Source organism: Anastrepha ludens, chromosome 2, assembly GCF_028408465.1.
Source record: "Anastrepha ludens isolate Willacy chromosome 2, idAnaLude1.1, whole genome shotgun sequence".
Lineage (NCBI taxonomy): Eukaryota > Metazoa > Arthropoda > Insecta > Diptera > Tephritidae > Anastrepha > Anastrepha ludens.
In genome coordinates, this window is record NC_071498.1 from 89,222,198 (window position 1) to 89,245,883 (window position 23,686).

The 23,686-nt window shown below is 34.7% G+C and overlaps 1 protein-coding gene across 1 annotated transcript in view; it reads right to left on the minus strand.

Moving 5' to 3' along the window:
- Positions 1 to 23,686, minus strand: part of LOC128869772 (uncharacterized) — a 207,705-nt gene that overhangs the window by 128,929 nt on the left and 55,090 nt on the right. Inside the window, exons 5-6 of the mRNA XM_054112393.1 lie at positions 1,558 to 1,764; positions 1,090 to 1,235 (exon numbers count right to left, since the gene is read on the minus strand). Coding sequence (XP_053968368.1) covers positions 1,090 to 1,235; positions 1,558 to 1,764 — 353 coding nt within the window. The remainder of the gene's footprint in view (positions 1 to 1,089; positions 1,236 to 1,557; positions 1,765 to 23,686) is intronic.

The following is a 23,686-nucleotide window of genomic DNA, read 5'->3' on the forward strand; positions in this document are numbered from 1 at the left end:
TAGAATGCTGGCAAACTCTTGTTTAGAGATCGTAGTAATTTCAATCGCTTAGCGATGCATTTAATTACAACACGAAATTCAATTTGCTCCATAGTTAGTTGCAGTGTTCTTCCCTATCCACTTTTTATCCTGTGATATGTGATGATAACTGATATCGGTATTCATAGAATATGTGCTTAGTCGCTAAGTAGTGCTATTTTAAATAGATACAAAATTTCCTCACAGTTTTTTCCATGGAACTGTTGAACGCATTATATACCCAAAATGTAAGAAAGTGCAAAAGATAAAAAATTCAGACATAAAGTTTTGAATTGCCGATATGCGCATATTTTTGTCTCCTCCACTAGGATCTATTTTGGTAAAAGTTTGTTTTTATTGCATAGTGTTAGCATAGATCATTGCACAGGTCAGGTTAGTCTAATAAGATCGATAAGATAAATAAAGTCGTTGAAATTTATCAAATCCAACATCAGTTCGTCAAAATTATAGACCGTTTGGTTTATTTGCAATGAAAAGTGATGAGTTAAAAAAAACAGTTATTATTCTTACTATTTTGAAGAAAATAAGGTGAAATACACGAAACAAATCAAGGCGAATCTATTAAAGGTAGTAGCAGTGTGACAACTGATTTGTTTTTCTTTAGCCGTGTACATTCGGATGTCAGCGCAAAATTGAATTACGAAACGTAATAAGAGTGATCGTGGAGCTTCTGTAGCTCTGCTTCATCGACTTCGAGAAAGCCTTCTACACTCTCAAACAGGAAGCAATTTGGAAAGTTCTTGAATAAAGGCTCCCTGCATGAAGAATTGTACTGCCGCGTGAAGTACGAAAATGCTCTAAGTGGTAGCATCTAAGTTTAAACCACAAAATGTGGTTGTTGGCTTGATATAAGATATGCCTATTTCAGTAGGTTAGGAAATTAAAATAAAGGAAATTTAATTGTACATAACTTCGTTTCTGAATATATGCATTTGTCTTTCGGCTTTCTAACATACAATTGTTTTTGTAATTTCTTTTAAATGCTTATAAGCGTACAACTATATTGGCTAATTATTATTCCAATATTCTCATTTCATAGTTTTAACTTACCGTTCCTCTTTTGAAGGGTCGATTATTCTGTGTCCATCGTATCTCTGTATCTGGCACTGAACCGGCAACCACACAAGTTAAATTATATTGAGTGCCGGATGAGAAGACTTTCAGTTTATTTGTGAGGTTCACGGATGTGGGTTTTACTATAAAAATATTTAAAAGAGAATTAATTTTTTAATTAAAATGTTTAATTAGTATTTCAAAGAATAATAATATCTATCATTCAATAATATAATGTTCTATCCATTATGAGATCAACCCTTGTTAATATGTAGGTAAACGTTTTGTAGCGGGTTTACATATTTACAATTTAATTTTGATAGTATTTTTACAGTGAGAAGATTCGTCCGCCCTTGTTTGAACTTAACGTGTGAATAGAGGTTTTCCTGTCAATACATATACAATAGCTTACGTGTATGTGTATATGTACGTATGTGTGTATCTAGGTATTATTCTTAAACTTACACAACATTTCGATACGTATGCTACGTTCCACTGGCGGCACCAACTTCGTATTCGACGCTTGGCAGCGATATGTATTGTTCAATGCCGAACGTGAGATATGCGGCACCTCCAAACGATTCACAGTCACGTGCCGACCCATAGAAACGCCATTCCCTGACTCCAATTGCCGGGTGCCATTTAGCCAAGTGACAATAGGTTCTGGGCGACCTGAAATTAAAAAATGTGAAAAATTGATTAATGAGGAATTTTCAGGTGAGCATAAGAACAGAATGCGAGATATTCAAACTAATCTTAGCGAAGATTTTATTTTTATTATCATATAATAACGATATACCTACAAATGTATGCATTTATATTATTCATCTATACTAATATTATAAAGAGGAAAACTTTGTTTGTTTGTTTGTTTGTTTGTTTGTAACGAATAGGCTCAAAAACTACTGGACCGATTTTAAAAATTCTTTCACCATTCGAAAACTACATTATCCAAGAGTAACATGGATTACATTTTATTTTGGAAAAAAATAGGGTTCCGTAAGATATTTGGATTTTTCGGACACAAACTGAAAAAAATCTTATATATAAAATAAAGTCAACTTTTTGTGTGTGTTCGCTAACCGGCCGTGTCTGCACCGAATTAAACCAAACTTACACACATTGTTAAGTAGGTATTGAAGATGATTTCCGGAGTTTGAATACCTATTGGTAGATAGGGTCTCGAGATATAGGTCAAAACGTGGACCCGGGTAACCTTCGGACGTGTATGTACAATATGGGTATCAAATTGAAGCTGTTGGTGAATGCCTTAGTACAGAGTATTTTTCATGCCGCTACGTGACTGGGGTCTCGAGATATAGGTCAAAACGTGGACCCGGGTAACCTTTGGTTGTGTATGTACAATATGGATATCAAATGAAAGCTGTTGATAAGTGCTTTAATACGGGGTAATTTTCATACCTATTGATGACTAGGGTCTCGAAATATATGCCAAAACGTGGACCCGCCGTGTCTTTGCCCCGAATTAAACCAAACTTACGCACATTGTTAAGTAAGTATTGAAAATGGGTTTCGTAAAGTTTGGTTGTAATTCGGAGCACTGGCAACGGGTACAGCGTTCTTTTGAACCAGCCATAATGTCGCTCACTTTTTTAACGCTTGGGGCGGAACTGAACTGTCAAATTGACAGTGTGAGTTACAATGAGTCAATATTTCTTTCTGATTTGGATGCCATAAGGAAAAAACGTAAGTGCAACATGTAAAAATTGTTTGTGAATTTTTTTTTGGAGTGGATTTTGGAACAGTGAATAATTTCTTTGAGAATTTAATGTGAAATCCGAATGAAATTATGTGTTCGTGGTAAAAAAATTTGTTTCGTTTTTTTTTTTTGAAAAATATAAATGGATAATGGTTAAAAAAGCTCCAATGCTTAATAAAACATATAAATTAAAAACGAAAAATTCATGGATGATCAGGAAAAAAGACGATTGTTTCTTAGTTATTCATATGCGTTGATTTGAAATTTAAAAACAATCTTCTTTTTTCCTGACTTTCAATTTATATTTTATATTTACTCAAAACCAAATAGAAAAACAAAAAATATTGTTTATGCCAAAGCGCTTGAATAAAGAATAAAGAAATAAATAATATGAAAACCATATATTTTCTGTCCTAAGCCATATCTATTCTATTTTAGTGTGGCCAGCGAAGGGGGCCGGGTTTGCTAGTATATTATAAATAAAATCTATAATCAGAATTAGTACAGAGTTTTTTCTGACGATTTTTTTGTGTCAATCAATAGGTAATAAATTCCCGTTCAAAGTTTGTATTTTATATGAATTAAAAACAAAACTAAACTCAATTTTGAAAGACTCTTGAAGTTGCAGCCACAAAAATCATTGTTACCTAGGTAAAAATGTATATGCACGTAAAGCTATAGGTTTTACGTAATATGGATCTATACTCAATTTTGTATTTTCTCATGAAATAAATGTTTAAAGGAATCTAAAATTTCAAATGCCAAACTAAAACAATGATATCCATTGCGTATAATTTATTCCATAGGAAGAAAATTCAATTATTTGTTTGTTTTTTTTCTTAAGTTTTTGTTATTATACACAAAACACGAAATTGAGCTATAAATTACTGCATATATTTGTCTTTAACATAAACATATTTTTTATGTATTATTAGGGCGGGTCGATTTAAAAATCGCTCATGGCTCTGAGAAAATCATATTCTAGGGATCAAAATAAAAAACTTTGCCGAAGGAACCATACCTCTAAAACGAATTCTGATGTATCCCAATTTGGGTCGAACGAAAAATCCCACTTTGACCCATTTAGAGTGCTCCAATCAAGTCCAAATGTATGACCGACCCCCACTAACTTTGGACGGCCGATCCACCCATGCCAGTGGCACACCCCCTGGAACTCCCCTGGGGGGTTCCCCATACAATCATTTCAAAATATCACCATTTTTGGCCTTTACATGAGAAAAGAATCTAAAAAGTTCGACCCAAATTGGGGGACATCAGAGTTCGTTTTAGAGGTATGGTTCCTTCGGCAAAGTTTCTTATTTTGATCCCTAGAATATGATTTTCACAGAGCAATGGGCGATTTTTTTGCCTCCCCACAAATCGACCCGGCCTTATATAGATATATGCGAAAGTTTCTTCGATATTCAAGCTTTTTTAATTGGTTATTGTACTAAATTTGTCCTAGCGAAAAGTAAATATATACTTATTTTTATTTTTATGTCCTTTATTTTAAAAAGATAATTATACATACACAATGGGCGCTTACAACTACATAGTAGAACGTAACAAATGCTGAATATATTCTCCTTAGTTTGATATCCACAATAATATCATAGAGTGATGATAAGCTTTATAGCTTTTTCAAAATTTACTCTTTACTCTTTTACCCTTAAAAAATTAAATGATGATAAAAGTAAAACCTGAATATGCTGCATTACTACAAAAAATCAATAAAAAATCAAAAAGTCAATTCCTGAATAAATTTTACTTTCGCACGATGTTATACCATTTATGGAATTTTTGTTATTGTTATGGCATAGCACTGAAAAATTGCCTTTATGAGAATAAATAAAAACTACAAAATATTATTTTATTACGATAACGTTTTGAGAGGCTTTTAACCTATGTAAATTTGCACTATTGAGTATCTAGCCTCAAAAGTAACAGAAATTTTAGTGCCGCATGACTAACGCTGAAAATGGATACCCGCTCATTTTGGAAGTTTTTTTTCCACATTAATCTTTGCTCACAGACAGTGGCATATACATCCAACTTCCATTGGACGTAAGGCATCAGCTCATAATAGAGAGAATAATGGAATGAAGCCTATCGTAGTAACGCTACTTACCTCTCAGGGAACTTGACAATATCAGCTGATTTCCGTGACGTCGCACTGATGCAATCGGTGATCAGTGTGACAAGGTTAACATTTTTGTAACTTGATGCAGCAGTTTTTTTTATTTTCTAGCCTCGAAATTCAAGTTCTTTTTTCCTAATATATTTTAACCTCTCTTGATTAAGATGTGAATGCGGTCGCCGTAACTGAATGGGTTGGTGCGTGACTACCATTCGGAATTCAGAGAGAATGTAGTTTCGAATCTCTGTGAAACACCAAAATAAAGAAACAGTGTTTTCTAATAGCGGTCGCCCCTTGGCAGGCAATGGCAAACCTCCGTGTATTTCTACCATCAAAAAGCTCCTCATAAAAAAAAATATCTGCCGTTCGCAGTCGGCTTAAAACTGTAGGTCCCTCCATTTGTGGAACAACATCAAGACGCACACCACAAATAGGAGCAGAAGCTCGGACAAACACCCAAAAAGGGTATAAGCGCCAATATATATGTATATATATATTATATATTGATAACTTGTGACGGGCAAATTTATGTTAAATAAATTTTTTTTTAATTATCTTAAATATCTCTCAGTTCTGTTTAGCTTTACTTTTTTATCATCTGGTCACATTGTCAGCGACTACGATTATTGTTGCTGTCGTTTATTATTAAGCTATGCCATTTCTTAGCTTTATTAAAATATATCCCAAGTGTTTTCTTCTTTTTCACCCTCGAGTAGTCAAATCTCTCTCTCGCAAATTCACTGTTGCTTAGTTTTGGGTATAAAAAACATTAAAAGTTCACTTAAAAAAAAGAAAATACCACAGTCTTATTGAACTACTTAAAGAACTTTTTATGACTCGCATAACTGTCTTTACGGTATTCGTTTTTTAAAATAAATGTATTGTGAGTATGTACAGTAAGACTGTATTAAAAAAAAGGGCTTAAAAATTTTGAAAAAAAATGAGCGTAAAACACGTTTGTTCTATATTTGAGATTATGTAACAGGATAAGGCACGCCTTTTTCAAAAAGATCGGTAGAGGGTCTTTAGTATCATCTGGAATTTTTCGTTTGTTTATTTTTAATATGAACTGGCTTTAATTCGTATTAAGTAAATTCAAAGGATTTTTTAAATTTATAAAACGTTTTTAAATGTTAAAAAGAGTACAGAGAAGAAGATTCTCAAAACAAAGAAAGCCCTTTCCATAATCTCAAAAGGACCAAAAAATAAGACTTGTACTTTTAAAACATAAATTTTTTTTAGAATCAACAAACTTTTGATAGCACTGAACTCTTCCCAGCGTAAGCTTTAAATGCAAGAGTAACATTTTTCAGCCTTTGTTATTTTTTGAAATTACTCAACCTTTTTTTAACTTACAATTTTGGTAGTTTTAAATTAAAATAAAGAAACAAAATCCAAATTTGAAATTTCCACATTTAGGGTTTAAACGAGCACTTAATTTATTACGAAGAGCAAAAGGTTTGCAACACAGCACAACGACGTCAATGTGACGTCACGTACTCTCTGATGGGCGCATCGTATTTCTGCCATTCTTGGAACGCACATTCACGTTTTGGCTAGCGGAATATAGGGAAGCTTGCCATTCACGACGTTTTTATTTTATAAACGAACAGGGGAAAAAATTATGTGTACGATACTATAACTCTCCTTTTTCTTATTACTCATTATTAAAAAACGAGAAATTTAGATGAAAGGTTTGAGAAGTATTTCTAATTTTTGCACAAAATTTGAAGCCTGGATATGTGTAGTCTTATCGCAGCTCTAAACTAAATGCTACGGGCATTAAAGTCATAAACATACTGGTAACAGGGCACACGTAATATACTTGGATATGGGTGTTGAGTGCGGTGAGATCGACAGTTATACTCTCATGGTCTTTGCCTGCCCGAAATATAAGCACATTAGAGGAAGGGACCATGTAGTTTTGAAATATGTTGATTTCGATCAAATTGAAAAAAAAAAATGGGCACAAAAAACTTTAAAGAAATTACGCAACTCTATTTCAAAAGCGCAAATTGAAATTTAATGGAACAAAAAAATTTATAAAAAATAAAAAATAAATAAAATAAAGAAATTAAAATAAAAAAAAAATTAAATGGTGGAAAAAGTAATAGAGTATGGAAAGTATATGTGTGAGGTATTATTGATTACCAACTCATTTTTAAACTTTTTTGTAACTTTGAAATGTATATTGTTAAATAGTCTCAAAAGAGGCGTTTCCAGGATTTTTTTATTTATTTTGTTTTGTTTCTTTGCTCTTTGCACACGACGGTTAAGTTCTGTTTTTTGTTTTTGTTGTGTCAAGACAAATTTTTGGGCACATTGCACTCAAAAGAGTAGTTGTGGCAATTTTTGAAACGAAGGGATATAGGGAAGCTCTGCAGTCATAGGAAATACTCTTAAAATGGTAAAAAAGCCAGCTTTATAGGTTAAATAGCTCTGCTGTACCTCATCTATATTAAAAAAAAAAAAGTAGTTAAAACTGATCAAAACTGCTTTGTCGCACGCAGTAACTGCAATTTCAGCCAAAAAGAAATAAGTCTTCCATACAATTATTCCTTCCGTAACCTCTAACTGGGTTAAAAACTTGTACATACGCCAATTGTAAAGTGTAATAACTACCAGTGTTAGTTTCTAATTTTTCCCCCAAAACACGACTAATGCAAGCTTCCAGCACAGTCATAATAGTAAAACACATTGTAGCCAAGACGTTCGACACATAGCACACAACGCGCTCATAAATGCAAGCAGATCTACAATTTAAGTCTGTTTCGCATATCCACCGTCACCTCTTTTACTCCCCAATCCTCTTCAAATTTGCTCGCAACATAGTTTGATTGCATATTTTTCTTCTTATTTCTATAACACTTACATAAGAAAATACAATAATTCTGCAGCACTCAACGCGCTCGATGGTGAACTCATAGCTGGGTCAGTGCAGGAAATGAAAACCACAGAATTATTATTATTTTAAGTAATGCAAAGCGCAAAGTTCTCGATCCACCGACGCACACATACATGCATAGAAATAAACTCACAAGCTAACGGCGAATGAGACGCTCGAATGGCTCAAATGGCTTGAATTGCTTTGCAGTTATATGGCCACGAAGGACTGGAATAATAGGAATGCTTGTGCTTGTGCTTGTGCTTCTGTTGGTATTCGTTTCGCAACTGTGTTGGTTGGTGTTAACGCCTATGTTGTTGCAAAAGTATTGCATTGCATTGCATTGTAACCGCAAGGCAGTAACCGCACGCTTACTTGATTACTTTTGCCATCACCAACGCTACCGTCGTTTGATGGCCTGGCCTGTGTCAGCAGTTTGTGTAATGTACACGCCACCAATATTCTCCACCATGCGCTACAACGCGATTGTGTGACCTAAGAGTGTTGATCGTTGCAATACGAATAGCTATTTTTGGAGTTGGGTGCGCCAAGCAGTGACTGTGCAGGCAAGCGAAAAATATACGTTTAATGTCATAAACGTAATTGAGCCAAGATCTTATTCTAGTGTAGTGGGAAGTATGGAGTGGGGATGGGCAGCAGAAGCAGAGAGTGAATGAGAATTGGCTGCACGAAAGTGTGAGTGCGATTGGTAGCTGTGTGGAAAAGTTTTGATTTTTATGAGTTTTGAAGTACTTTTGGGTGAAGTGCATGTGGAAAATATTGAATTTTTCACCACTCAAAATCTCGCTGTAGAACAAAGTATTTTTATGCGATTCAATGACAGTGCGGTTTTTCACTTAAATTTTTTCTTATTTTTATTGACATCAGAGACACAAGCGGCCAGCGTTGCCGAATGGGTTGGTGAGTGACTATCATTCGGAAGTGCTCAGATTCGAAACCCCGGACACAAAGCACAAGTGGCCGAAAAGGTTTGTTCTAATAGTGGTCGCCTCTCAGCGGGCAATGGAAAGAGTTCTTGTGAGTTTATGCCAAGAAAAAGCTCCTCATAAAAGATTATTTGCGGCATAAAATTGTAGGACCTTCCGTTTGTAAAAAAATAGCAAGACGCACACCACACCTTCGGTGTTTGAGCCACCGTTGACAAATTTAATGAACAGGAAGTACACGATGGTGGTTAGACAACTGTTGAAGAGCTTACAACTATCACTTTCAATAACACGAGATTCAAAAATTGGTTTTAACGAAGCACCTGCGCTACTGACTGGAGCCGCTCTTATGCCACTTTAAATTTATTTCCAATTCATGTTGCTCTTCAGTTTTATTGCCTAAATAAAATAAACCTCCATCATTTCATTTCATTTATTTCAGTCTACGACTTTGCCAATATTATCGGCTAGATTATATATTAAACATTAAGTTTTAAATTAAACTAAGCGGACTCTAATTCAATATTCTGGGTTAAATTGGTACTGATATTTTGAACTTTGTTTGAACCAAGTAAGAGTTTCAAACATCGACACAAGAGCAAAATAGTTTGGTTTAATTCAGGACAGATAAAAAGGTGGTTGAAAACTTAAGCAGGTCGGAATAATCAATATAGACATAGATCAAATCATACACATACATAAGTGACGAAACAATTATCCTCTTTTCAAGCCTTTTCAAATCAAAAATCTTACAACGAGCACCTTAACCAGTAAATGTTGGAGGTTCTGAAAAATGATGGGCGAAACGAATAGATTTACATTGTACTCCTGCGATCCTATAAAGAATGAGAGCTATAAACTGAATTTCATATGATCGGGGCATGCTCAGATTTTGAGCGAAACCGGGCTTTATAAAGGGTGATCAATTTAGAGGCATTGGATTTTAAATTGCAATATAACAGCGAACATTCAAATTGATTGCGAAATCTTTATTATTATTGTGTAGAACCATTCATGTCATTTATTTTTCAAAGATAATCTCTTTCAAAGGTTGACCGCAATTGCGCCATAATTTAATTATCCGTAAACGCTAATTTTGAATGACTAGCTAGAGAAATTTGGTCGGTATCTCGTGAATAACTTTAGTAGTGTTGCCTTCCAATGCCTAAATCGAGACTGGTTTATCCAAAAAGCATTTAGGCTTTACATATCCGCACAAACATAAGTCCAAAGTTGTGATATGACACGATCTTGGTGGCCAATCCACCCGTCCGAGACAAGAGATTAATTTCTCACCGAAACGACGACGCACTAAATCCATTGGTTCGCGTTGTTGCTGAGATCAAAAACCACGGATTCAATTTCCGGCATTAAAAAGTCGTTCGCCAGTTACTGTTTCATGGCGTCTTTGAAAAAATATGGGCCGATGATGCCTTCAGTCAATTTTCAGTTTGAGTGCGCCATGAAAACTTTTCACAGAGCGCCGATAATCGTAAGTCTTTATATGATGAAATAAATAAATTGTGTATTTAGTAGTCATGTGTTATCTGTCAAGTAACCGCATTGGGAAAAGTTCCTCCAATTTGAACACGCTTTACTTAGTATAGTATAGTTGGTATACTCATAATATGGTACAAGGATCGTTAAAATTAGTTTTTGGAATTGGAAAGCAAGTATGATTAACGATTTAATATTTACATTTAACTATTAAAAATGACTACTGATAATTATTTTATAAATCAGATTGCTTGATCTTGTATACTTCAAGCCTACATACCACACAAGTCGTTCTATAAACGATATTTTGCGCATGAATAGGTCACCACCGTTGTGCGATTTGACTTTCAGCATTTTTTAAAGTGGAATTAAAGATTGATGTTAGGTCGAGAATTACAAAATTATATACTGGTATAAATTTTTCTAATAACATATTTCGTGTTACAACAAAAAAATATAACGCACTATAGTGCCTCAAGTGACTAAAATTTTGCCAATTTTCTTGTAGACGGTGCTAACCCTTTTCTTCAATATATAATATAATAAAAAATTGAACATTTACTTTGCATGGAAGAAAAGACGTGACACCTCAGCGAAAAAAAATTACCAAAAATCAACGCTATTTTATAGTCGACTGAAACTTAATATCTAAAACTCAATTTACTATAAAAATGCGTACCTGGAAAAATTCTTGAAATTCTGGTTAAAAAGTTCGAAGCTTTGATGAAAGTTTGAAAACTTTTGTAGAAAGTTTTAAACTTTGCTTTATAGAGTTTTTGTTGTAGTATGGACTATATTTTTATAAAAATATAAAATATTTCCACGGCCTGTATATGAGGAGAAATTGCATAGTTACTAATGAATAGTGGTTCGGAGGAGTATACACTTTAATTCGATATTATTCTGAGAGTATTGTCTCAGGAATGTTCTAATAAAAATATACTAAGATTTACTTATTCTTATGAACTAAAAGCCCATGAAAAATATTGTTCTGTGCTTGTTTTCCTGCAGTTTTAATACCTGGGTTATTATTATATTAAGTTTGTGACTTAGAACTGTAAACGGAAAAGAATTCGTATAAAATTGTTTGCTTTCCACATCCGCTCAACAGAAAGAGGGCATAATGCATCATCATCAACTGTTGGTCATCGGTAAAACTTTCGAACAGAAGAAAATCATATGCCCCCTTATACTTAACTTGCTTGAGACTTCCGAATTTGGCGAGTTAATGAGTAGTCGTCGTACGGAGAGAATATTAATTGATTTTTCCAGCCTAATGTGTCGTAAACAACTATTCGTATATATCCCATTTCGTGTACCTCTTATGGAGCAGAGCAAATATTTTAAAACCGCATTTTTGAATGAACTCTGTATATGGCAGAGCTATGCATGAACGCGTTCGTGAAAGAGAAAGTTTACTAATTTACTAGACTTGACTTTTTAAGCATCTACAAATTTTTTTGAATTTTTTTGTATCCAAGCTCTGCTAACCAGCTCATAGCAGAAAAAGCCAATAAGCTTCTAAACTTTTTGTGGTTAAATTAGCTGTAAGCGACAACAGCAATTTTATGTGGTGTTAGTGAACGCTAGCAAATAACAAAACAACATCCAGGTTGGCGGCAAAGTTGCCGAGTAATATACAGACGAGCAACAGGGCGTATGAGTTACTGCCAAACTTGTTTGAATGATGAAAAATCTATCCTTTTCGAGTCGAACTTTTATGCAAAGTTATACCAGTACATTTTGTGGTATGCAAATTAAAATTTTAATTTAATTTTTATTCTGCTGCAGTAATATATTATTCGTGGTATATTCGTGCGTACATAAACTCTGCTGCAAATAATATTAGTGGCATATAGTTGAAATTTCAACCGAAGAAAAAATATCTCAAAACGAGATTTCATCACTAATTAAATTTTTTTTATTTGTTCATATTTAAGTTTATAAGAGCAGTAATTATCAAAGAGAAATACAGTAGTACATATATTGTAATTTAATAATGTGTGAAAAGAAACATTATAATTCAGATAAAAAATAGCATTAGCCAGCGTATTACATCAAAAGTAACTCTTAAAGGAATTAATGAATAACATAAAACAAGGATTTAGTTAGTCGGACACATGAGTCTCGTTCATCGGAGAGATGAGTCTCGCTCACCACATTATTAAATGCTGCAACTCCAGAGGGGACTCTCGCTCATCACTTTTTATGGTGCGGAACTTTTATGCCCATGCATCTCGGCCGTTGTTACATCAAATATCATACAAAGAAAAATTACAAAGACTGATGTTTAAAAAATTGTCTTCGTTAAGGATTTCAAGATACATTAAATATTCAAATATAAAAGTTTAATTTTGTTTTATACGAGGAGATAGCATCCGAAACCTAACCCTGTCAGTGTGAGATTTTAACCCGAACTAAACCTCCTACCGTCAAAGTACCGATCCCCCCGGTACAACCGTTAAGTATCTCGTCGGGAGGCGGTTTGAGCACTAAACTCAACATTCGTTATTATCCTGCCGCAATACCTCAAATGTAGCATCTGCTTGTTAACTCCCACTGTGCAGGTCATCAGGAGAGCCACCCCTGTCATAACAGTACTTCCCCACCAATCATGTCCCTGTCCACACCATAGAGAGGTAGGTTTTTATGCCCAGTATCGCCAATTTGCATGCATCCAAATACATCAATAAAGTTTCATGTGTAACTTTATGTGTGTAAAACGCTATGAAGCGCTTTGAGTTGATAGTTAGTCTGCGCGGAAACGGCTTCGAGTGCAAAGGGTTAATATTTCGTCGCATGGGCATGTTTGGAGAGTACTGATGCACACCTAAGAGGCATATACTCCACCAAATGCTTATACCTGTCAAGGAAAATGGCCTTCAACTCTTTTCGCCCAGTCTTCTAGAGCACTTTGTTATTTGTGGAATTGTGGAATTGAGATCCGCTGTCTAAGTGACCAACTCATGACCTGAATCCCGTTTGAAACGAATCTTTAGACTATTGTCTTGCGTACCCTGTGTGTTAAAAAATAATAATTAAAAAAATAAAATTCGCACTTGTCTTCTTCTTCTTCTAATAGTTATTGAGTAAACGTTTATCACTAGAAATTCTTCTTTAATTAAGCATTTAATTATTAACTCTACCCCCGGACACCCCTTACATGCATTTAAGAGGCATGTATCATTTCATATTTGTAGCATGTTTGGCTTCATTATCTGCAGGTACAACTTGGCGTCCAAAACTTATTTTATCCAATATATCGGATCAGTGCCATACGTTTACCACCTGCTTTACTGTCCTAGCGACATAATTAAGAAAATGATGTGCATCCATATACCAAGTAATATAATAATGATTCCACCGGACCACAAGATGTTCCATAATTTTGGAACTGGTCAATGCAGGTGTCTTCAGCCAATTTCACCTTACCATGGCTGCAGTAATACCACCTTCCTTGTGCTTTATCCGTAAAGGTTAGCTGTAATGAGTTTTATTCTAATTGCTGACAAGTCGACTTTAAGATTTAACTCATTTTAAATCCTTTGGAGGTATAAAAGGCGGTTTTACGCGCCAAAGTCAGTACTTTTCCCAGCTTTGGCTCCGAAAGAGCTTCTTTGCGACCTCTCATTTCGCTTTTTGGAGTCAATTTCTTGGCATTAGCAATAATTTTTGCTAAACAGCCCAACATTTCCTAGATAAACTTGTTAATTTTCCTCTCTGACAGAAATGCCTTGACAAGTTTTCGTTTTTCATCCATATAATGGGATGGAATTCGACTTAAGCAAAAAAACAAAAAAAATGAATTTCAATGGAGTTCATTCAAATGCCTCGACTACTTCAGCCATTTTGGGTGTATTATTATGAGAGAGAGTGGAGTATGGTAAAATTATCAGAGTAATTTCGGTTGCGACTTCAAGGGAATTCGGGAGCAGATATCTGTCCGCTCATTTCATACGTATTCTTACGATCGTCCAATCAATTGTTGTTCAGACGGCAACGGGATAACATGAACGGAGGCTGTGTCAATTTTTTTCATATATCACTAACACAATCTCGGTAGTTTTTTGTAAAAAAAACCTGTTGTCATGACCCCGGTAACGTCAAACCACCAGCTGATTTTTTTCAAATTCGTTGAGAGCCAGTTAACGGCCAGATGCTGACCGCATCTCTGAATGCTGTGCATCGTGGTGAGTAACACAAATCTAACGGTACTTTTTGAAAATGGCAAATAGGTCAGAAACTAATAAAGTATATCCAATACAGCGGTATTCTATTAGCAGTTGTTATTTAACAAAAAACCGAAATATTATTGTTATTGGTCACTGCTATTTTTTCGAAAAGAGTTAAATTGGAAGTCAGTATACTAAGCTTTTGCCACTGCCACATTTATATAAAAATTTTAATGAATGCTTTGTTGAAATTTTTTTTATGGCATAAAGTTTTTAAAGTTGTAAAAACATGCGCATTTTTGTATGTAATCGTATGTGGCACAGAAGTAGCAATGAGAAATTGCGAGATTCAAAGTGTAATGGGTGGTGCCGATAAACGCCTTGATTAACTTTTAACATTGAGTGGCTGCGCAGTCGGGATGAGACAAAGCGGCTCGGAAAACCCAAAAGAACAATTGTTTATTTACATACACACATACATACATATGTATGTTTATACAAAAAGATTTAACAACACGCTTCTGCATACAAATGTTTGCATAAAAAATGAGCAACATTCGTATGCAAAGGAAATAGTGACAGTCTGACTGACTTACCGACTAACTGGCAAGCAAACAAAATCATTCTGTTAGAGGGGTCTGTGCAAATGGGAAAAATTGGAAGCCTTGTAGAGCAGCCCAACCCACTTCACACCTTCAGCTGGCCATAGCCATTTTTTTTTTTTTTTCATTTTTAATTTTTCAGCCACTCTGTCGCTCTGCCTCCTTCACTAGCTCACTCTTTCTCTCATTGGCAGTTAAGAAATTCTTCGAAACCGATGTTTTACTGAATAAGTGCCGAGGCAAAGGAGTACGAGCGTTCAAGGCTGCATCCTAAGGGTGTACTATGGTATTTTTTCGCATTTAAAAATATGCAAATATGCATATAAAGCTTCTAAAAATAACACAACAAATGTAAACAACATGGGGAAAAAACAAATGCAAACAAAAAATTCATGCAAAGAGGAAATGAAATGAATTCGTATTGAGCCAACAGTCAAAATTGTACATTCAGTCGAGTTTTTTAGGCAAACAAACTCCGCACTTACAATGTAAATGAATACCGAAAAGGCTTTAACAAATGAAACAAAACCAAATAAAAAATCACAAACACATAGACTAAGTCGAAAAGGATACACAAGACATGCTTAAACAAAAATCGGTTGACTACAACTATGAAAGCGGAAAGGCAAACGGAAAACAGGCAACAGCAATGCAACAAAAGAGCCAGCACACCAACAAATACATTTGCAAACAAATAGACAAACAAACACACAAATAAACAACGAAAGGAGCAGGCAATGAAGAAAAGAGTTTAAGGCGTGTGTGAGTGAGTGGCAAGTGTTGTATGAGCAACGCTAATGCCGGAAACGAAATGCAAATTTTTACGTAAGCGCACCGAAAAGGCAATCGAGTGTTCGAGGCGCTGTAGAGTGTAGCCACTGTGGCAGTGTATAGGTGCAGATAGGTGTTCTGCATAATTTTAGTGTGCAAGTAGCGACCGCAAAATTTAATGGCTTACAATTCGAAATTTAGTTAAAAGAATTTTCGAAGTAGTTGTGTTACATGCATTGCTGCATGTACTTTGAATATTTATTCGAATGCTTACAATGGCAAACTGGAGTGTTGCCAAGGAAGTGGCAGTGCAGCAGAGGCAATTGAAAAGCCATTGTAGGCGTTCAACCGAAAACTTGCAAGTTAGAAATTGCCAAGTTAGTTTGTTAATATTGTACTATGAAAATTGTGTGACTATAGGGGGTGTTGAATAAAATAGAAACACTATAATGTTAACAGTTTCATTGCATATTGCCTGGGCTTTAATGAATTTCTGATAACTTAGGAATAAAAGCCGCACCCCGCGTCAAACGATAGCCCATCTTGATGCTTTTTTGCATATTTATAATTTTTTTAATAAAATTATCGCTCATTGTTAATAAAATCAGTTCTTCCATGAAAATAAAGGGTTTTCGAATAACAGGTGTTACGGGTCAGTGTAGAAAAAATTCAGCCGTGGTGGTTCAAAGCGCCTCGATGATATCGCACCAAGTGAAAACTATTCCCTTTATAAAGGGTTTCCGATTAACAGGTGTTTCGGGTGAATGGATTGCGCTATCGAGAGATGATTAACGATTTTTCATAGCCGGAGTTGGTTGGTACTGATCTCGACAATGTTTATTTTCAACAAGACGGCGCTACGCGCCTCACAAGCAACGAAACCATTGATCATTTACGGGAAAAGTTTTCGGACCATGTTATCTGTCGAAGAGATGATCACATTTGGCCACTGAGATCTTGTGATTTAACTCCTTGTAACTTTTTTCTTTGGGGCCACGTGAAAGAGGAGGTTTACGCCAACAGCTCAGGGTCGATTCAAGACCTCAAAGATGGAATTCGTGAGGCTATCGAGGACATAGGGCAGCCACTTTGCAATTCGGTTATGGAAAATCTCATGGATATTATCTGGAAGCGTGTTCGTAGTGGTCATTTACCTGATGTTATTTTCCACTAATAAGGGCATAATTTCCTCTTTATAATGAAATAAACGTCCGATCATTTATATTAAAAAATAGCATTTTTTTCGAATATCAAAATAACATCTCTTATCGGAAAACCCTTTATTAAAAAAATTCTACAAATTTCCCATCCGAACTCAACGGTTTTTAATTATAAGGTTTTTAATTATATTTTCAAAAGTTTCTTAGCTAGCAGTTTTATGGCTCCCTGAATTTTAATATAATAAAGTGCAAATTGGAGATTACCTACAAATCCTTTTGATTTTTCATATTTTTGCATTGGCCGTGTTGCACATCTTCTCCATATAAAAAAATAATCCATACATTTTTCTAGAAATTCTAATTCAAAAAACAATGGTATTGGGGTGAAATGTTTATGGGGTTCTTATAATTTTGGTTATAAAGTTATCTATGCTTTTCTGAGCAATCAAAAAAAACTAATATATGTACATAAAACTTTTGAAATATTTGTTTCCTTCTATCCGGTTAAATTAGTCTTCTACTATATTATGAGCCAACAATGCGAGCTAAGTAAAGCAATGTGAAAAAGAGAGATATGAGTGTTCATGAGGATGAAATTAAATTTATTTATTTATTATAGGGTGATTTTTTAAGAGCTATAGGAAAGTTTTTCAAAAAAACACACATAAAATTCAGAAAAATGCATGCAATTTTTATTTAAATCCATAGTACAGTCCATATAATTTAATGTTTGAAGATTATTTCATGCCAATGTTGACCGCGATAGCGCTTCAAATGCTTAGTCCAATTTTGGCATACTCTTTCAAATGCTTTAATGTTGTCTTCCAATGCGTTAATTGAAGCAGGCTTGTCTGAATAGACATGAGCTTTAACATAGCCCCACAAAAAATAATCTAAAGCCGTTATATCGCACTATCTGGATGGCCAATTGTCAGATTGACAGGTCCTGAACGTGAAATAAAATGTTCACCGAACTCGCCTCTCAACAAGTCCATTGTTACGCGTGCTGTGTGGCATGTGGCACCGTCTTGCTGAAACCAAATGCCATGCAAGTCAAGCTCTTGCATTTTGGGCAGAAAAAAGTTGGTTATCATTTCACGGTAGCGCTCACCATTCACAGTTACGTTACGATTCGCAGCATCTTTGAAGAAGTACGGTCCAATGATACCTCCAGCCCATAAACCGCACCAAACTGTGACCTTTTCTGGATACATTGGTAGCTCTTGCAATTCTTCTGGATGATTTTCACTCCAAAATCGACAATTCTGCTTATTTACGAACCCATTGATCCAAAAATGAGCTTGGTCGCTGAACTCAATTTTTCGATAAAAAAGTGGATCTTAAACTTTCTTAACAGAACACGCATTTTTATAATAAAATTCAATGATTTGCAAGCGTTGTTCGTTTGTAAGACGATTCATGTTTAAATTATAGACCAAACTAAAGATGTTTGACAGTGAAACAAAACACGAAACGTGCGTCAGCTCTTTAAAACAACTGTTTAAAAAGATAATAGCTAAAAAATCACCCGTTATTACTCGTATATTTAGGCGTAATAAATAATACAATAACGACTTTTAGCCGGTAAGATCTTCGATACGCTTATTGACATGAAAAAAAATTGCCCTCTTCTTATTACTTTAATTTTAACACTTCGTTTTTAAAAATCTTTTCACTAGAAACTTTTTTTGGGACAGGTTGAAGAAACTCAACGATTTTGCAAGATTTATACAAATTCGAAAAATTTTCATAAAAAATTCGAAATTTCTGATTACGATTTAAAAAAAATTGCAGTTTTATAGACAATTAAATTTTGGAATAACAAAATGCAAATTTGAGTTAGCTCGAAATTCTCATTGATTTTTGATATTTTTTCGCCATGTTGCCAATTTTCTGCATTTTACGAAAGCCCATTTCAACCACTTGAGGGCAGTACAAAAATGTGCAAGGTTTCTTGTTTCCCTAACAGCCTTGTGTACATTGAATGTGTGTAGGAGCAACATAAAATGTATGAGGTGTGTTCAAAAAGTATCGCGTAAAGTATTGTGTATTTTTCAAAATTATTTATTTATTCATTAATATCTAGTTTGTCCCTTTCAAAGTAAACCCCATGAGATATTATGCACTTGTGCCATCGTTTTTTTCCAATCTTCGAACCACTTCAAAAAATCATTTTTTTTATCTTGTTCAGCTCCTCCTTCGATGCCGTCTTTATCTCGTCAATCGTAGCGTAGCGTCGTCCTTTCATGGGCCTCTTCAGTTTCGGTAACAAGAAAAAGTCACAGAGGGCCAGATCTGGGGAATACGGTAGCTGTGGCATCATTGTTGCTTTTGGCCAAAAAGTCGCGCACAAGCAACGATGTGTGAGCAGGAGCGTTATCGTGATGCAAGGGCCAATTTTTGTTTTTCCACAAATCCGGGCATTTCTGGCAGACTACTTCGCGCAAAATGCGTATAACTTGCAAGTAATATTCCTTACCGACCGTTTTACCCTGTGGCAAGAATTCATGATGCACAACGCCCCTGCAATCGAAGAAAACGGTAAGCAAAACTTTTACATTCGACCGAACTTGGAGCGTTTTTTTCGGTCTTGTTCGTGCGGCAGCTTCCATTGAGATGATTGAGCTTTGGTTTCCACGTGATAACCATAAACCCACGACGCGTCACCAGTCATGACCCTCTGGAGTCCAACATCTCATTAGCAATGTTCATGCGATGCTGCTTTTGGTCGAAATTGAGCAGTTTTGGGACGAATTTTGCGGCGAACCGTCTCATTCACAAATCATTGAAGAAAATCGAATGGTCCTCAGCAACTTATCTAACGGTGATTCGACGATTGGCCATTACCATTTTGTTCACTTCATCAATTTTTTCGTCTGTTGTTGAAGTGCTTTTTGTATCACCGTGCTTTTTGTATTTTGGTCCAAAGTAGTTTCTCCGCATGACACATTCAACATTCGGAGTGCATCCGCGCACTTAATTTCGTTTTTCACACAAAATTTACAGCTTCTTTGATCCCACCTTTTTGAATAGGTAAAAATCAAGGACGAGCCGAAACACGGGCAAGCAAAGCAGCTGTCAACAATTAACTGAACATTCAAAATGACCGAACTCGTCGGGATGAGTGAGAGATATGAGTACCAACAAATCGCCATAAAAAAATCGAAATTCGAGTATACGTAACATGCGAAAATACAAAATTCGCGATACTTTTTGAACGCATCTCGTATATACAGCCTACTCTCGTTAATTCAAAATTCGAGGGATCTTAATATATTACGAATTACCGAGTGTTTGAAATATTAATTGGCTCGACATTTTTGAGAGAAAATAAATAAAACTTCGAATTATCAAGTGTTTTATTTAACTGCTAATATTTTACATATTCATAATGTGAATTAATTAATCTTTGAAAAGAAGTACATTGCTGCTCCTCACACTTTTCAATAATTTTTTTAAGCAGAAAAAGTGCCTGTTATGCTGTTTCCTTAGTTTCGTTTTATAGACAAAAGCTTTGTAAGTTATCGAATGAGGCTCTTGCTACCTTAAATGATACCTCTGCCAAAGGTTCTAATGTATCACCTTCAACTTCGCCATCGGTTAGTGATCCCACCCAGCAACATCTTCATCCACTTGAACATAGTCAGAAAAACTCACAGCGCTGATGCCAACTACTGGCACCATTGATGGTTATTCATTATCCATAATTATTTGCAAATTATCCTGATATTCTTTCACGATTAATTTCTTATTTTCAATTTTTTCAATTAATGTCTTCTTTTCAGCAATCGTCAAACATTTATATGATTTAAGACTCATATTTAATACCAATTTCTAATCTGTATACCAACGATGCGATTTGAGCAGAAGCGTGCGTCAAAATGTGCCTATGTTTTATGCGTAACACGCAACCACTCACAGCAAAGGTTCTTATAATACGTTCACATATAAGAAGATGATCTACTTTTACGTGTTTAACTCCCAATCCGTAATTAAAAAACAAGATTTCCCATACAAAATTTCTCTCCCAAAATCTGAGATTATAAAATAATCCTACATAATATGTAATCATACTTTTTGACAAACAATGGGAGTGTATAAACTAATTTTGCTATCATCTCAGATAAGAATTTGTCTACTACTTCACCAGAGGGGGAACGCTTTGAGTTCTTTAAGCCCTTTACAAAAGAAATTCACTTACAGGTGAAAGCAATTAGAAACTTAGGCCCCTTATCTCCGCGTAAGGAATACGCTTTTAAATACTTGCAGATCAATACAGGACAGATTTTGTAAACGAATTACGATCACTGGTAATATTTGTGTAGTTCTCAAAATAGTATCAAGTGCGTGGAGGCGCATATGTACGCATATATGTGTGCAGTGTACATAAAGGCAATATTGATATACCGAAGTCACATCACTAATTCTAAGCCGAATAAAACGATACTGATTAAATGTTGTCTATATGAGTAGTCTTATGGATACTAACAAAATACGCCCACAATATACAGGTGTGTTCACAATAATAGTAGAGCGATACATTCCAAAGTTTTGGGTATTTGTTTATATTTTACGTGGCTCTTTTATATAAAAATAAAAAAATTAATAATTGGCTCGTACACTTCTGTTAGGTGTTTGACCGAGCTCCTCCTCCTATTTGTGGTGTACGTCTTGATGTTGTTCCACAAACATATAACTCTTCTATATTATTGTATTCAAATATAGTTCAAACTATAACAAAAAACATAAAACTTAAAGTTTCAAATGTTGTAGAAAATTAAAACAAAAAATCACAAATTTCCATAAAAATGTAAAACCTTTTAGTCGAAGGTTTTCGCAAATTATGATTGGACACATTGAACTTTGGTATAGTATTATTATTATTTTTTATTTATTTTTACCTATAAAATGTTAATTTTACTTATTAGAAAGGATATTTCACAGGAAATATACCTTTAGTACTTAAATCAATGTCGCTTTTTGAATTAATTAAACTTTTTGTAAAAGGTCTTCTATTAATTATGTATAGGCTTAGACAGAATCAAAATGAAGCTCACAACCAAAAGTTATTTTACAGTGTTTGAACTAACGACTACTATTCTTAATAGACTAAGTGTAAAGTTAATAAACATGGATTTAGTAGGATACGGAATATGAAGAATGTTGAAATTGTGACGGTATAAGAGAAACGGGAAAAAGTAGGATATGGGTAAGACTCCATCAGAAAATATGAGATTTGCAAGTGGTCTTTCGATTTCTTTGAAAGTTTGGGAAATATTAGTTCTAGGTAAGATACATTCGAGCCTAAAAGGATTTTGAAAAATTTTCATAATTGAGTCATCTACGCCATGTTGAAAATCGGGACCGTGTTTTTTTCAAAAATCAATATTTCTTGAACCGTTGGATAGATTTCAATGCAATTTACAGACAAAATAGAAACAAATAAGTAGTTTAAATTAGTATTATGTTAAAAACAAAATTTCGAAATTTTGACCAAAAAAAAGTCAAAAAAATTTTTTGAATCAATTTTTAGTTGATTTGGCCAGTTTTTTAGATTTTCTGTTATACACGTAACGATTCCTTATGATTTAACCTTTATTTTGAAAAAAAAAAAATTTATGGTGTCTATAATAGTTCTCGAGATATTGCGATTTTAGTGGAAGCGCGCACCGTGAAGTTCGCGGTTACGCAGCGCGGGAGTAGAAAAACGCGCACAGACCTGCAGCAGTCTGCTCCAGTCACTTCATACAGGAACACATAACGCAGCGCGCATTGCACACCTGTTACCTAAACCAGCGTGCGCGCTTCCACTAAAATCGCAATATCTCGAGAACTATTATAGACACCATAAAATTTTTTTTTTCAAAATAAAGGTTAAGTCATAAGGAATCGTTACGTGTATAACAGAAAATCTAAAAAACTGGCCAAATCAACTAAAAATTGACTCAAAAAATTTTTTTGACTTTTTTTTGGTCAAAATTTCGAAATTTTGTTTTTAACGTAATACTAATTTAAACTACTTATTTGTTTCTATATTGTCTGTAAATTGCATTGAAATCCATCCAACGGTTCAAGAAATATTGATTTTTGAAAAAAACACGGTCCCGATTTTCAACATGGCGTAGATGACTCAATTTTGAAAATTTTTCAAAATCCTTTTAGGCTCGAATGTATCGTACCTAGAACTAATATTTCCCAAAGTTTCAAAGAAATCGAAAGACCACTTGCAAATCTCATATTTTCTGACGGAGTCTTACCCATATACCTATATTATGTACGTAAATATTAGCTATTATTGGCAAAGTAATGTAGCAGTTCCCCTGTAAATCGCGGTGTATTTCTGATTATTTTGATATTCAGTGGTAGGAGTTTCCAAATACGAACATCGAGAAGGAAGAACAAAGAACATCAGTTCTGTTCTGCTATTAGGCAACTACGTTCTGCTATTAGTTAAGTGATCGAGATGATTTAGTAAATTGAAGTCCGTTCATAAAGAATTTGGGCTCATAAGAAGTAATGGCTTTGTGAAGAAGTGTTAAGCGTTTTAACTTTGCCAGGCCATTAAGTCCTATTGAAAATATTAGCTTAGAAAATACGGATATATGTTCGAGGCGTTTTATAAAGGGTGGTTAGGTTTCAAGGGCAGGTGTTGATTTTGAATCAAATGCAATGTTTTTGGGAAATTATTGTCATTTCTCTTTATT